General features: G+C 43.9%; 1 protein-coding gene across 16 annotated transcripts in view; it reads left to right on the top strand.

The window, feature by feature from the left end:
* Window positions 1-15,081, top strand: part of RASAL2 (RAS protein activator like 2) — a 160,837-nt gene that overhangs the window by 67,525 nt on the left and 78,231 nt on the right. For all 16 annotated transcript variants that reach the window (XM_086842941.1, XM_086842942.1, XM_086842940.1 and 13 more), the window contains exon 2: window positions 13,438-13,565. In XM_086842941.1, coding sequence (XP_086699067.1) covers window positions 13,438-13,565 — 128 coding nt within the window. The remainder of the gene's footprint in view (window positions 1-13,437; window positions 13,566-15,081) is intronic.

The following is a 15,081-nucleotide window of genomic DNA, read 5'->3' as shown; positions in this document are numbered from 1 at the left end:
GGGAAAGGAAAAACATCCTTAGAGAATCAGACATTTCTGAATTACCAGGTACACAGAATGAAAAAAGTGACAGTGTAGAGGCTCATCAGACTCCCTCCCTGCCCCCAACAGGCCCAGCCTGAATTAAAAACACATACAGCAGTCTCCACTCTGAATAACTTCTGCATGGCTATATAATTTCAAAGAGAAATGCTTTGAGGGTGATGATAGATTTTGTCTACATATGTAATGTCTCATTTGTCTTTGGATACCCAACAGCCTTCGCTTTGTTTATTCAGAGCTAAGCAAACATGAAGCTGAATGTACTTTCCAATGATCAATGTAAATCAACGTGAAAAATGGAAATCATTATAAAACATACACACACATATATATTTAGTGAGGTTTGCTAGATTGATTGCTCCTAAACCTAGAGCTTGGCTGCTCTTACGTGCAGAGAATTCACAAAGAGACAGCCATAGCCCAGGGACAGTGAAGTGTGGTCACTGATGGATAAAATAAAATTCATGACTGTTTGCATTTTAATGGATTTTAATCACATGAGGGTTTGGGGCGGGGTGGGGGGGAAATAGATTTGCTTTTTCTTTTCATCATCGTGTCTGATTGCTTCAGGGCTACCAAAAGTGGTCCCAGGTACTGAGATCCATTTTTAGTTCTTGTGCTCTTGTTAAAAAAAGCTTTTGCAAAGACAAGGGGTGTACACAATCATCATTAGTCACTGACAGCAGGACAAATAGTACTGGTCTGTAGATGTGGCAAGGAAAGAAGAGCTTAAAGTTTTTGGCAAACTAAGTAGTGAGGAGGAAATGAACAAGATGCCATGGATGGTTTTTATCACCAGAGATTTACAAAAATAAGCTTGACATCCGTCGGGGGTTGGGGGGTAGGGTACCATCCAGCTCTAACCATGTGGAAGCAGCACCATCTGTCTTTGGCAAACTAAAACTCTTGAAAAAAGGGAGTTGTTCCTTGGTCTTTCACTCTTTGGTGCTGCCTCTCATCTGTTTGTCATTCCTGCTGTCTGTGACATGATCTTCATACGTATTTTAAACATTCTTGCTTTGTGTTGCTGGCAGGGACCAGCTCTGCCCAGTTCACCACTCCTTCCTGCTGTCCCTGCTGCCTCATTCCTGCTTTGTCAGCTGCTTGTTTCCTCTGGAACTCCATTTCTCCAGTTCCACATTGGCTTAGATTTATCCCTCAACCCCCAGAAATAATTTTTTGTTCAGGAACACCATTGCTTAGGCAGCTAAGCCAGGTAGCTTAATGTGATAATACTGTCACTAAAAAAGAAAAAAGAAAAAAGAAAAAAAAAAAAAAAAAAAAAAAAAAAAAGAAGGGAAGGGAAGAGAGGAGCAGAGTATGTGTAAAATGCCAAGGTGTTTTATGAAGGGCAGAAAATAGAGAGGCTCATGCTTTTTGCCCTGTATTTTCTTTTGTTATGTCACTAAGTGGGATGTTTGTGTCTGTTTATACTCTGATTTCTTGTGTGTTTTGAAATCTCATTGTACTCAGTGGTGGAAAATTGGCTGCTTAAGTAAAGGCATGTTAAGGACAGCTCTCTACAGTAGCTGGAAGGAAATGCTTCTCAAATGCATTGTCCAAGTTGGTTCTAGTTAATAGTCTCTTGGGTATGTGAACTTTCCTTGGCTTCTCCACCCATCTTCTGGCAGCAAACAGGATTCTTAGCATTTCAATTTAAAAATAAAATAATTAATAAAAATCTGTGCTGCCCTTCTAAATTGTTTCCCAATAGGAGTGAAATGTACTTCAGTAATAATTCATCAAATCACTTGGGTGAGTTGGTTATTCCTGCTGGGGAGGGGATTCCCACAAAACAGCAACATAAAGCAAATCTCTTCAAAATATTATAATTATTGTGTTTCTATAAAAATTCCCCTCTCCCTTTCCCCTGGTCTGGTTGGGTTTACTGTTACGAGATGCAATTGCTCAGCAGGACTGCTAATTAGATGTTACCAGGCCTGCTTCTGCAAGGTTGTGACCTATAAATTTCTGTTTAGCATTGCTGTAGGACAGACATTTTCTCTCCACTGGTTATTATTTATCCTTGCTGAGTTCAAGTGTTCTCCTTCTAGGATTTTGGAGAGGAGTACCTGTGGCTTTACCCTTCGGATAGAAGGGGGTTTGGATTTGCCCTGGGAGTTTTGTGCTGTCAGTTTGCAAAGCATACAGAAGGGAGGACATTTGGGAACAAGTGTGTGTTTGTGCTTAGGCATTAGATGTAAATACAAATTAAAATGTAATTTAAAATACAAATTTTTTGGTATAAAAATCTAGCTTGAAAATACAAATCAACTAAAAAGCAGCGTAGTGAAGAACAAAAGATTTGGCCTTCACAAGCTTTATATTTGACAAGTTTGGGGAACAGAGCAGGAGTAAGGAGGGAGAAAGTGAGAAGGTGAAGGCTCAAGGGTAGTGAGTGTTTGGGGCGAGGATGTGGCCTTTATTCATCACAGCCTGAGCTACTGGAAAGAGAAGGAAACATTAAGTAGAGGGAAAAACCAGCTGAAGAATACCTGAAATACTGCACCCTGACTCCAGATCCTTTTAATTAGCCAGTCCATCCTCAAAGGATCCATTAATCATGCGGCTTGGGTTTGCCAAAAGCCTAGGGAACCTGCTCTGCCTGTTCAGGTGGGACCTCAGGAGCCTTGAGCTCAGCAGGGCAAAAATGTCCAGACCAAACTGGCCTGCAGGAAACATCCTTTCCCTGGCACTGAGTTAGCTCTGCACTTGCAATTCCCTGCCTGGCACTGTTACTTCTTCCCATGTTGCCTCTGTCTTTCACAGCTCGTTTCCCACAACACAGAATCCTAAAGTGGTTGGGGTTGGATGGGGTCTTAAAGATCCTCCAGTTCCAACCCTCTGCTGTGGGCAAGGACATCTTCCTGTGGACTGGATTGCTCCAGCACACGAAACTTCCACACAGCTTCTCTGGATAATATCACGCAGAGTAGGCAAGAAGAAAGAAATCACCCGCTATATTCTGAAATTTTGTAACAGAACGAAGCTCCATTTGCCAATCCTCTGTGTTAATGAGGAGAGCCAAGCACTCTGAGTCAGGAGGCTCCTGAGCCTTGATGCCAGCTTTCAGCTCCGTGTCCTGCTTTGACCATCTTGGTGGTGATGTCCTCATGCTAAACCAAAGGGGATTTTTCTCCCCAAGCCGGCTTCCCTCCCTAAACCAGGTGCAATAGCTGGGTTAAATTACACAGGGAAACCAACCTCACATAACCTTTAGCTGAAGGTTAAAGGGTAGAGCTGATGAAAGAGGAACTACAGGTCATTGTCATGCTGCATTAAATGTGGGATTCAGGTTATTTGCCACAAGACATCTCTTTGCATAAATCTAAATATGGCTCAGGATCCCCATTGCACTTTTATAAGATCCAGTCTCCTTCCTCTAAAGTTTTGTGTCATTATCATTAAATGATGAAAAAAAGTCCCATCTAGTGTTGATTTACTGAGGTGCATGAAGACTTTTCAGATGTTAGCGAGGAAAATGGAATTTTCTTCAGGAAAAGGAGGAGTGTTCTGGTGCTTTTGCTTTTAAGTAGGTCAAATCAACAAATTTGTGTGTAATAACCAGGCGGTTCTGGGTTCTTCTGAAAACATTTTGAAGATGCCAGAAGGAAGCAGATCTGTCTAAATAGCAAGGCTATTGCTTGGCTATGTCTAAATAGCAAGGGGAGTACTTCAGGGTATCTTGTACATTATATTTGAACCCCTTGAGGAGCTCCTTACTAAGTCATTTGTTTTAAGTGGTTAAAATACAAAATCTAACTTTAGCCTATGTGCCTGAATGACCTGGTTAATATGCAAAAACATGCACATTATTGCAGCAGATTTTAGTGTCCTGTGAAGTCTCCTTTTGACAAGGGAAATAAACTCCCCTCTGTGAGACATCAGCAGTGCTCACAACTCCTCTTTTCCCTTTTCCCCATAGTCTGTTGAGGCAAGAAAAAAACCCAAACCCAAAAGAAGCACCTAATTGCTTGTGTGGCAACCCAGGCATTAAGAAACATTCAGGCTGAAAATAGCTAAAATTGTACAGCAGCACTGGCTGTGAAGTGGTGGCAGGGTGAGCAAAGATTTAAAGCATCATGTGAGATCTTTGTGCTTTGTTGGTTTTTTTTTGCATATTGTTCTTTATTTTTCCCTTATTCTTTTTTGTCATAAACACCACCACACACAGGGAGGGTTGGCTTGAGATAACACAGGGTGTGTTTCTGTAAAGTTGGGTTTCAGAGGTGGGGAGTTCAGCAATCCTACCATGAAATGAAATTTATAGGGTGACACCAGTGACAATGAAAATATCTGCTTTCTGGAAAGGTGAGAGCTTCTAAAAGACACAGTCTGCATGGTGTAGTGCAGGCTGCACTGAAAGAGAGAGTGTTTGGTTTTCAGTTTTTCATCTGGCACTTGTTGTAGGCACTGTCTCATCACCTGCTCTGTTCCTGTGGCTTTCTTGTCTCTGCAGAAATGCTTCCCTACCTTTGCCCTTCCTGTACCTCCCTCCTTGACAGGAAAAAGCAGGAGGGTCCTTTTTGAAAGTGGTCTGTGACAGATGAATGTCATCTGGCTGGTGCCTTCTTGCAAAGGGTGGGGGTAAAGCAGCCTGTGAACTTGGGCACTGCTTGTGCCACTCATCTTTAATTTTTACCCCGAGTACATTGGTCCATTTTTTTTTTGTGTGTACCAAATATATGTGCAGGAACTGAGCAGCTTTTGCTTTTAAATTGTTTTGTTGGGTTTTTTTTTTTTTGCACAGCTGCCTTGGGCCAAGGTCCTTTTAAAGTTCAGGACTTTTTTTCTTTTGTCCTCTTCCTGCACTGCTGCAAAAAATGAAGAATGAAGAGGGAACAGCCCACTCTGAATGCCTGGTGCTGAAGAGACTGTGAGATGGAGATTAGGGGTTGGTGAGAGCAGAAGAGAGAACAAGGTGAAGGGCACAGAGCTGGATAAGAAAAGGACCATGCATAAATTAAGAGGAAAAACTGCAGACTTTTTTTTCTCCCACGAATAATTAACTTTTCTGCTATTCTCCATTCTCTGCTTTCTAAACCTCTCACGAAGGCCACTCCTTGCTTTGGGGAGAAGTGTCACTTGAGAACCTTCTCAGAACTTGGCAGCTATGTAATAGGGCCATGTAATCTTTTATAATCCTCTCTACAGGTTTGTAATAACCATTTCTGTTTTGAGATTCCAAAGTGTTTTGTAGGCCAAGTGGGAATTTAACTGTGAGAGAAAAATGTACTTAATATTCAGGAGCAAAGATGAGTGGTCCTGGACAGGGAACGAGACCTGAATAAGAAGGAAGGGAAACCTGCTTTAAGCATTGAAGAAAGGGTCACAGCAGTGGCTTCGAGCAACTGCGGGTTATTTGAAATCTTAGTTATCCTGGGAACCAAATTGGTTGTTTTTTTTCCATGGACAGCAGCTTGTGTTGTGGTGATGTCATGAGATTTAGGAGGCTGCACAATGAGCCGCTTGTTCGCAGGCGCGCAGGGAGGCAGGGCCGAGCCCGGGGCGCACCTGCGTGTTTTGTAAAGTCCCAACCTTGACTGGGTTGTGATTTCTGGTTCCACTGGATGATCCACCAAGTGCAGGGTGATTGCCTGATTGGAAGGTGCTGGCACTGATCCATCTGAGAAGGGGCCGATGTCTCCTGACACATCTTTCACTCCGTGTCCGCAGGGACGGGGACAGAGAGCAAGGCGCAGGAGGGGAGCGAGGATCAGTTACCCTTTGTAAGTTTAGCATTTAGCAATCGGCTATGCGGCAACTAAGAAGCTTAGAGGAGCTCAGTAGTATTCAAGCTAATTGGTAGCTTTAAACTGCTATTAAGAGCTCCCACACCTTTTGCTCAAAGAAGCTGCTCCATGACATAAAGCTGGTGCAACTTTCTGCTTTCTAGTCAGAATTACCCTGCCAGGCCAGCTTTATGCCTAATTTTTGCCTCTGCAGTTAGCTCCTTAGCTCTCATTTTTTAGGACTTTGCAGGAAAGCTTGAGACTGTTGGCACACTCAGCATCTGCTCACTAAACTAGTCGTAAGATTTTAAGACTTGCGGTTTGTTTTTTGGAACGGCTCCATAATTTTTCCTTTTGAAACGAAAATCTCAGTGAAACTGCTCGCATGGTTGTGGCCTAACTGAATTTGTGCTCTCCAGCTTCTGCAGAACCCTTGGCTACCAGGGAACACCGAGGCCTTTTAGGAAATGCCAGGGGCTGAGGGTGGCAAATGTGTTAGCACAGGCCTCGGGAAAGGTTTGGGTTTGGAATTGCGTGAGTTACGGGGAAGCGAGGAGGGAAATCTTGTCTGATCTCTGCCTCAGTCTCAGGCCTGGTGTGAAAACTCCTGAGCTGGAGATAGGCACAGTGGTGACGCTGCAAGAGCAGGGCAGATGCTTTGACTCGGGCCCAAGGGAAGTTGGCAGAGCCATGTGGGAGCTCAGCTGCGGGAATCGAGGCTGCTGTACCTTGCTGGCTGCTGGCTGACTCTTGTACAAACAAGTCAGATCTCTCCTAGGGAAGGAACTGAAGGGGTGGGAATGATGTCAGCGAGAGATCCCATCCTGCTGGGAGATGCCAGGCTTGTTGAACAGTAGCATTCTGTATTTTGTCTCCTGCTGGTTGCAGAGGAGACAGCCCTTAGCTGCTAAGGCATTCGCTCATCTGATGGTTTACTCCTTCCCACTTAAAAATTGCTTCAGACGTGTTTTCTTAGTGCAGAAAATCCGTAGGAAATATAAGACTCTGCCTCTGGTAGTGGACAAAACGTTGATTCTCACTCTTTGAGTTTGAAAGGTTAATCTTTCTTCCTTGGTGTCGAGGTGAGACAGCTGCATGTGAGAAATTCCGAGCAGCAAGGTGACCCTTCTCCCACCCCATCACAGATCTCAGCAAAGCTTCCCAGCAGCTCCTGGGGAAAAGCTATGCCTTTAGCTGAGGGCAGAATAGACACACAGTCCTCATCCTGAGAAAGTGAAAATCCTTCAAACCTCACCTCTAAGCAGTGAACAGCAGATACTTTCAGACTTCCCATCTCTAAATTTTAAGAGATTCCTTTTCCCAGAGCTGACATACTCATGGAAGGGAAATGGAAGCAGACACAACAAGCACGAAAATTGCCACAGTCACTTTTCTTTGAGGATATAGGACATGAAAACTGCACCTGACTGAACAGTTTTTACTTTATTTTCTCTGTGTCTCATGACATTCTTCACTGGGAGAGTGGAAAACCAGTCTTGAGACTGTGTCTGATCACTGCCACTCAATAAAAGGGCAGTGGAAAGTTAATAGGTTAGATTGGCGAGATTGGCCTATACTAGAAAAATTAAAGATCTTGTGAAGAACGTGTGTTACAGTGCCAAATGTGTTGGAATCCGAGAAAGTCATGGCACTGGTCATGGCTTCTGCCAGCTTCTAAAATACTGTTTTCACCTACTTAAACCTTTTATGAGTTTATTCTGTGCAGAATGGATTTTCCAGGTAGTGTTTTGGCTGTAAGCAGTTGGCATGAGAGCTTCTGAGATCTCTGAAACCTGATGGTTTGACTAAGCCTTCCTTACCCTCCTACCCAGCATATTAGATTCCCATATAAGAATTTGGTTATCATTGCATGCAGCTGCTGGAGGAGAGCAACTGGGATTCAGCTGAATTGAGGGCTGCTCCTTGCATGTGTACTGAGCTTTGCTGAGTGTGGCTGCTACATGTAGCGGGAAGAATTCACACCAGATACTTATCTGTGTAATAACATCCTACATAAATGGCGTGCCTCTCATCCCACAGGATCTGCTCACGCTTTCTACACTTAAAATGCCACCTGCTTCACCAGGGGCCTGTTGCTGACCACGAAAATGTAGGCACCTCTTAGCTGAAATGGGAGCCATGCCACAGAGTGATTTAGAGGGGCAAGTGGGCACTGCTGGATCTCACAGTAGCTATGAGAAGCTTCCTAGAAAGCCTGCAATCATTGCCCACATCGTGCTTTGAAACAAAATGGCAAAATTAGTGGTGCTTTTTCTAATGTATGCTGGTCATATTTCTAAGTGTGTTGTGATTCAGAGAAGAGTTAATCAGCCCTGAGAGCATCATGTTTTCTCTGTAGCATGGGAGTCTCTGCATTGCCACACACAATATGTGCTGAATTTTCCTAATATTATACCACCAGTCATGAGCATTGTGTTTTCTGTGTTGGGGCAGTGTGGTGGTTGTCTGTACAAACTTGGAGGAGGAGTGTCCCTTCCTCTTCCAAGTGAATTTGTGCATTGTGATGGGTTTCTCTTTGGACAGTTGTTTTTGATAGTGTCTGTCTGCACTGTTCTGGTCTTGGTCAGATCAGAAACCGTTGCACATGGCTGGGAGCTAGTCTGAGAAATAAGAAATGCAAACAAAAGCTCTATATCAGCATGAGAGAAACTACAAGTTTCCTTGCTTGTGCTTTCCCTAGCAGCTCCTCAGTGGCTGACACCTCTCATCCTCTGCCCTGTGCAGATTTTGAGAGATTGTCCCTCTTGCAGCTGGGCCAGGACTGCTCCAATGCCTGTGCAGATCTGCAGATCTTCATCTGAGCATCAGGAGCTGTCTGAACTGAGTGCACATACACACCCTGTTGAGTGTCACAGAGCCGCTGTTGCTGTTTATTTTCACTCATTACTGACTTCTTTTGCAGAAATCCTGCTGTATTCCAAGATTTGAGGGAATGGAGCATGTTGAGACACTGTATTTCCCTTTCTGCCACATCTTTCCCTTGAATTCCTTCATGAACTTTGAGATGGTGGAAGTTTAGTGGAAGGACTTTCTTATCTTTGAAGCTTCATGTCAGTAGTAAGACTTGTTTCAACTTCTGCTCAGCTTGCTTTATCAAGGCTGGAACTGATGGCTATTCAAACTGGACTGTGTGGTCATGCACAGCTGGGTAGGTTGGGACTCTGACAAGCTCTCAGATGACAGCACTTACCTAAAACGCTTTTCTCTCATCCTGTCTCTATGGTAAGTACATAAAACACTATGGAAACATTGACATTGGGCAAGCAGACCTGTTGTCAAAAGGTGTTAGGGCTCCTACTAATCTCTCTTCAGGGGAAAAAAAATTCCTCCCAGCATACAAACTTGGCCAGCACATTAGTTACTCAGCTGCTTGGCAGCTCCTTGTTGGAAATACTAGGAACAGAATACGGACCCTAATAAAGTCGAGGAAAATTTGGCAAGTACTTCAGTTAGCCCTTGATTTCACCATAGGAATAGTGCTGTTCAAAAAAAAAAAAAAAGAGCTCTGAGGCATGCCAGGGGTGCTCTTGTCATCACCGGGATGGAGGGTTATTTCTGTGTTTTTATTGATGGTAAGTAGAGAGTGCATTTTGGCAGAGACTGAAGGCACGGATTTGCCTTTAATGTAGTTTTGTTGGCTTGATTTCTGGTAATTCTGTCCTTTCACTAGCTCTGAGGAGAGAAGATGCTGCTTTTCTGGTTGTAGGAGAGCTGTTGGGGACTGAATGACACTGAAACACCATCTCTTGGAAATAATTCTCTGATTCTGCCCATCGCCTGCTTTTTGGAGAATATTCTCCACTCATGAACGCATTTGGAATTTTAAGGAAAATAATTGTTGCATTTTTGAAATGGAAGCTTTCAGAAATGTTCCCATCTGATAGGACTGCTCTGCTCCATGAATACTACTGGACTGCTATCAGTTTTCCTAAGATGTCTTATCCTGTCTGTGGGGATTAACTTGGCACTGGTTGCCGCTTTCCGCGTTTCCTCACCCTGCACCACTCAACACTTCTTGTTGTTGATATGTGATTATGGAGTCACTGCCCCTCTATTTTTCCCCTTCTTTAAAAATAAGCCCTGTACTTCAAGAATAATAAGGTACAAGTTGTCATCTGACTGAAAGAAAGGGAGCTTTGTGGATATTTATAACATGGCTAGTGGCATTTCAGAGCCCTGAGGAAAAACAACAGTTTCCAGTCTTTAGTGACGTCGGATGTGGCAGGAGGTAGTGGCAGGGATGTACCAAGAAGGGGATTTTTTCCAAGCTGTTACTTAACTGATATTAGCATTTGAAGGCACATAAGGCCTGACCTTTAATCCTATGTGTAGACTTGCTGATCTGCTTACTTGAATGCCTCATTGTAGTGCTGCAGAATGAAGGGATTGCATCAGACCTGAGGGAAATCTTCTGTCACCAGAACTCGCCTATTTAGGTGTGTGGCTGCATGAGCCCATCCCACTTGTAACATCTGCAAACTCAGAGCTTTCAGATGCACCTCCCTGATCTCTTCTCTAGCTCCTGTCTGAAGTTGCATTCATCAGTGAGTGATCCTTCATCTCCAAAGCTCCAAGCCTTGCTGTATGAGCTGACAGAGAGTAGCCCCACAGTTAGAAAGGACGGACCTAACCTGCGGTCTTTCCCAAAAGTTTCAGTGTTCCTAGTTACACATGGACTCCTTGCAATTCCCTTCTAGAGTGATTCAAACTATGGTTCTTAATTAGTTTCATGGGGCTTTAGTGGAAGAGATTGGTGGGTTTTATTGCATTCACTTGAAAAGTTGGAGCCAAGAGGTAAAATGAAAACCGAAGATGAAGAGTACCAGAAAGCAGAACAGGGTTTGTGAGGCGACCAAGTGTGCATGTGATACTGTGCAAAGTCCCAGAGACTTCTGTCTAAACTGGTAACATACTTCAGAATAAATTTTGAAGTCACAGCTGTTGTGAGAGGCTCCAAAGATATCAGCCATGCAGGAGGGCGAGCTGAGAAATAATTTAAATAGGTGGGACTGACGCACCAGAGCTGCTGTGAGGTCTTTGTTGCCGTGAGTTTTCTGGGAACAGGCATTCCGCATCTGTGTAGTTTGCAGCTTGCAGAAGAGAGCGCTTGGTCAGGCTTGCAGGGGCTGTGGGGCTGTGCCCCAGCTCACATTCAAAAGGACACAAACACAAAATATTATCACTGTGGTGTTCTCTGGGGGTGATTGGCAGCTCCAGACACCGGCATGGCGTGTCACTCTGCCAGCAGCCTGTGGAAAGCTGTTCTGACGTAGCCAACCCACTTGGCAACAGAGCCATGGCTGGCTCCCAGTGCCTGATGACTCAGTTAAGTCCTGGAGTTGTTATTGCAGTGGAAGAAGTCGTTCTGTTCTTTAATTCCTTTGTGCAGCCCATGGATCAATTGGATGGTATCCTGCCAAGGCCTGTAGTTAGTAGAAATTATAACACAAAGATCTTTTGAGGCTGGGCAAGTCGTGACTGCAGATTCTGCATTGGAGCCGACAGCCCAGGAGGGTTTTCTTTTGCCATCAGAAAGTTTACCAGCAGTTCCAAATACGGCTTGCTTGGTTATTGCTCAGTGCAGCAGCTGGAGGCACTCTCCCTGCCAGCCCACCCACATGAGCAGGACAGGGCATGCACACCTTCATCCTTTTCTTCCCCCTGCTGATTTATCACGTGCTTTCCTTACCCAGGAGACCAAATCCCCAGAGATCACATCTTCCCATTTCTGTTGCACACTCATACCAGGAGCTCATGGCTTCATCCTTCTCACTCCTCTACTCTCTGTCAGGTTTGTCATGTTTAAGCAGGGATAGGGCTCATGTGCTGCTGTTTGGGAAGCCAAGGTCAAAGCAGGAGCAGCAGTGGTTTTATTTTACATCTGGTTTGGTTTTTGGTTAGACACCATGATAAATGTGAGTTGCAGTTATGCCAGAAATCTACCTGGAGGGTTCATGTCTGTAAAATGGACTAATACAGAGTTTGCTGTGCTCCAGGAGTTTGCACAAATGCACTTTTCACTTCACAGAGTTTAGGGTGGTTCCCCTTCATTATGCTTACACTTTAAATAGAGTTTTGGGGCAATTTTGAGACACACAGCATTGGTTGTCACTCCCACAGAGTTGTGTCAGAAGTAACAGTGTGGAGCCTGATTCTGCATCTCAGCTTCTTCCCTGAATTATTTTACCTGACATTAAGGGCACAAAGGCGCACTTCTTCACTATTCAGAGCAGTAGGAGTCATGGAGCCCTCTCCTTTTTCTTGCTTAAAGGTTGCCTATTTCAAGCACTTTCCTGAATGATCACAAAAATCCTAATGCAATGTGAGGTTGAGCAAGGCACTGAAAGCCATCTTCCAGGTCTGGCTCTAGAAGCTGACACATCCCTTGCAATGCAGAGGCAGAGTTGTGGGAAGAGAGCATGAAGATGCTGCAGTGCTTTTGATAAAGAGGGGGCACATGCAGGATCTGCAAGGAGGAAAATAAGTTGGGAGGGGTTCCTCAGTCCAGGTTTAACGCTGGCGTTTGGGCTGACTCTCCCTGGAAGAGGCTGAGGATTCGCTGGCCTCTAGTGGTGATGCTGGGGAGAAGCCACGAGAAGCAGCTGGGTTATCTCTGCGTATTGCTAGGTGTGCTAAAAGGCAGGTAGTGCTACAAAACATTTCGGGTGTGAACACTCACTTTGCTCCTGAAACAGTTAAAGGAAGTCCTGGACTCCTCTGTAGGAAGTCCCTTGATTTTTGCAATGTTTTAGACCCCTGGGACTTGAGGTATCTACAGTGTCTACATTGAGAATGGATGATTTTTAATTATTGCAAGCAAATTGTACAGAACTAGAGTGCAAGATAAAAATGAAACTTAATCTTGCAAAGCAACCAGAACTTTATCAAAACTTTGTAAAGAGATGAATCATAGAATCCTAGAATGGGTTGGGTTGGAAGGAGTCCTGTTAGTAGTGACAGGCATAATGTCATATGCAGCTCAATCACGAGAGACTTGATTTTAAAATAAATTTCAATAGATCAGGACTGTTGGGTTATGGTTTGGCTCTGTGGTTTTGGGGGGGATTGTTTGGGGTTCTTTTCAAGTATGAGTTTTTGTTGCTGTAATGTCTGTGGCTAAATGAAAACGCACAATTTCATCAAGTAGGTTTTCCATCAAAAGGTGCTAGTAAGCCCTTCTCAATTAAATGCCCATACCTCTGAATTTTTCCTTCCCTTCTTTGAGCCTGCTTTCCTTGATCGCTGTCTTCCTTCCTATATCTCTCTATCCTTAGTCTCAAATAATCCACTTTATTAAGATTTAGAGTACATTTGGGGCCATACCCCTTTGAACCATGGTTTTGAGGAGGGAGTGGAAGAAAGATTAAGTTTTCATAAGAGCTCTTGGTCTTTTCAATATATTTCGGCCTTTGACAAAGACATTTATACTCATCTCTGGTACTGCCATTTTTTAAGTCATAAGTAAATAAATATTCGTAGCACATGGGTGCCTCCCAGCATTCCCATTTTGCCTTTTAAAATGCTGAAGCAGGCCCCACTAAGCACAGAGCTCAGTTTTGGTTCAGATCTCACTGCAGAGCTGTGAAAGCAAAGAAGGTGGTTAATGCCATGTGCTAACAACGTCGCGGTTTTCTGTTGCCAGATGTGAAAGGACCACCCACCCACAGGCTGTCCTGCGGCCAGTCCCCCTACACCGAGATGACAACATGGGAGAGGAAATACTGCATCCTGACAGACAGCCAGCTGGTGCTCCTCAACAGGGAGAAGGAGGTGAGACAAGCCCACAAGTCTCAGTATTTGGCCTTTATTGGTAAAAGGACAAGGCAGCTTTCTTCATCTCCCCTTTATTTCACTCATGAATCCTTTGAAACATGTGCAAGGGGAAAGAGGGAATTTAAAAAGAAATTCTTTACTGCAAGAATGATGAGATACTGAAACAGGCTGCCCAGGAAGGTTGTGAGTGCCCCATCCTTATAGGTGTTCAAGGCCAAGTTGGGTAAGGCCTTGAGTGACCTGGTCTAGTGGGAATTGTCCCTGCCCATGGCAGGGGTTTGGGACTAGGTGATTTTTAAGGTCCTTTCCAACCCCTTACCGTTCTATAAAAAGGGGAGCTAAGCAATCCTGTGTGTGAGTGGATGGATGGGTAACTGTGCACACAGTTATTATCCAGCTGGCCCAGATGCTGATGGCATAGAAAAGGTGACAGCAGCCAGAGTGCAGAGTTCTGCAGCCTGTGTTTGTCTGCCACTGTGTCTTCCTATTTTATGACTCCTTTTAATGGTAGTTAAAGCCAGCACAGCTGTGTAAACCTGCCTCTTTATGTCAGTGCAGGCAAAAAGGTAGAAAAGTGAAGGCTTTTTATCCACAAGTTTTAGTCTAATACCATAGTCTCCTATATTTGGGGATAACCTGAATTTTTGTGGTTTTTCTTGATTCTTTTGAAGCTTCTGTATATGGCTGTTGCAGACTGAGAGTGAGACCTCTTTCTGGTGTAGAACAAAATATTAGTCAGCTGTGCTCAGGTTTATTTGCAATGAAATATTGCCTTGCATAGGGAGAGTGGGAGGAAATGGTTTAGAGAAGGACTTGAGTTATTAGAAGGGAACAGCATTAATGCTGATGCGTGGGAGAGGTGATCAAACACAGGCAAAATGGAAGGCCCATTTAATTTTATTTGTTTACTATGTAATTCCTTTTCTAGTCTGACAGGACTGACACCTGAGGAATTGAAGTATACACCAAAGAAACTTAAGGAGATGTGAGAATCATTTCTAAAACAGTGCTGTACCAGCATAGATGGACCAAAAAGATGCATCTCATTAAAGAAATGTAATTTAAAACAACACAGGCTCCTATCACAAATAGTTACCTGAAGGTGGTAATCATGCACTTAGGGGTTCTTATTTCTCCTACCACAGACAGCTGAAAGCATTTTGCTGGGAGTAAGAGGAGTCTTTTGACTAGATCCTGAGGAGTAAATGTGGGGAGTCCGATGTATCACATCATTATATTCTATATTTAAATACACTGGTTTTTGTCAGAAGCTGAGGAAATTCAGTATAACCCCAAGAAAGCAAGCAGTAGTGTAAATTCTTGCAGTGTGCTCTCAAAGGAATCTTCCTGCACTACCACAGTGAGAAACAGCTTGTTTTGGGAAATGCTGCATGCAGATGGGCCCAGCAGACGTGCCTTTGGTGCAGGTGTGACTCTGCATGCTGATAATGGGATTTGTTTCAGAAGCCTGTAGCTGGAGTCAGATTTGCCATTCTGATTTTCAAGTAATTTG

The sequence above is a fragment of the Cyanistes caeruleus genome, chromosome 9, assembly GCF_971803275.1.
Source record: "Cyanistes caeruleus chromosome 9, bCyaCae1.hap1.1, whole genome shotgun sequence".
Classification (NCBI taxonomy): Eukaryota; Metazoa; Chordata; class Aves; order Passeriformes; family Paridae; genus Cyanistes; species Cyanistes caeruleus.
The sequence above is the reverse complement of the archived record's forward strand: the minus strand, read 5'-3'. Positions and strand labels throughout refer to the sequence as shown.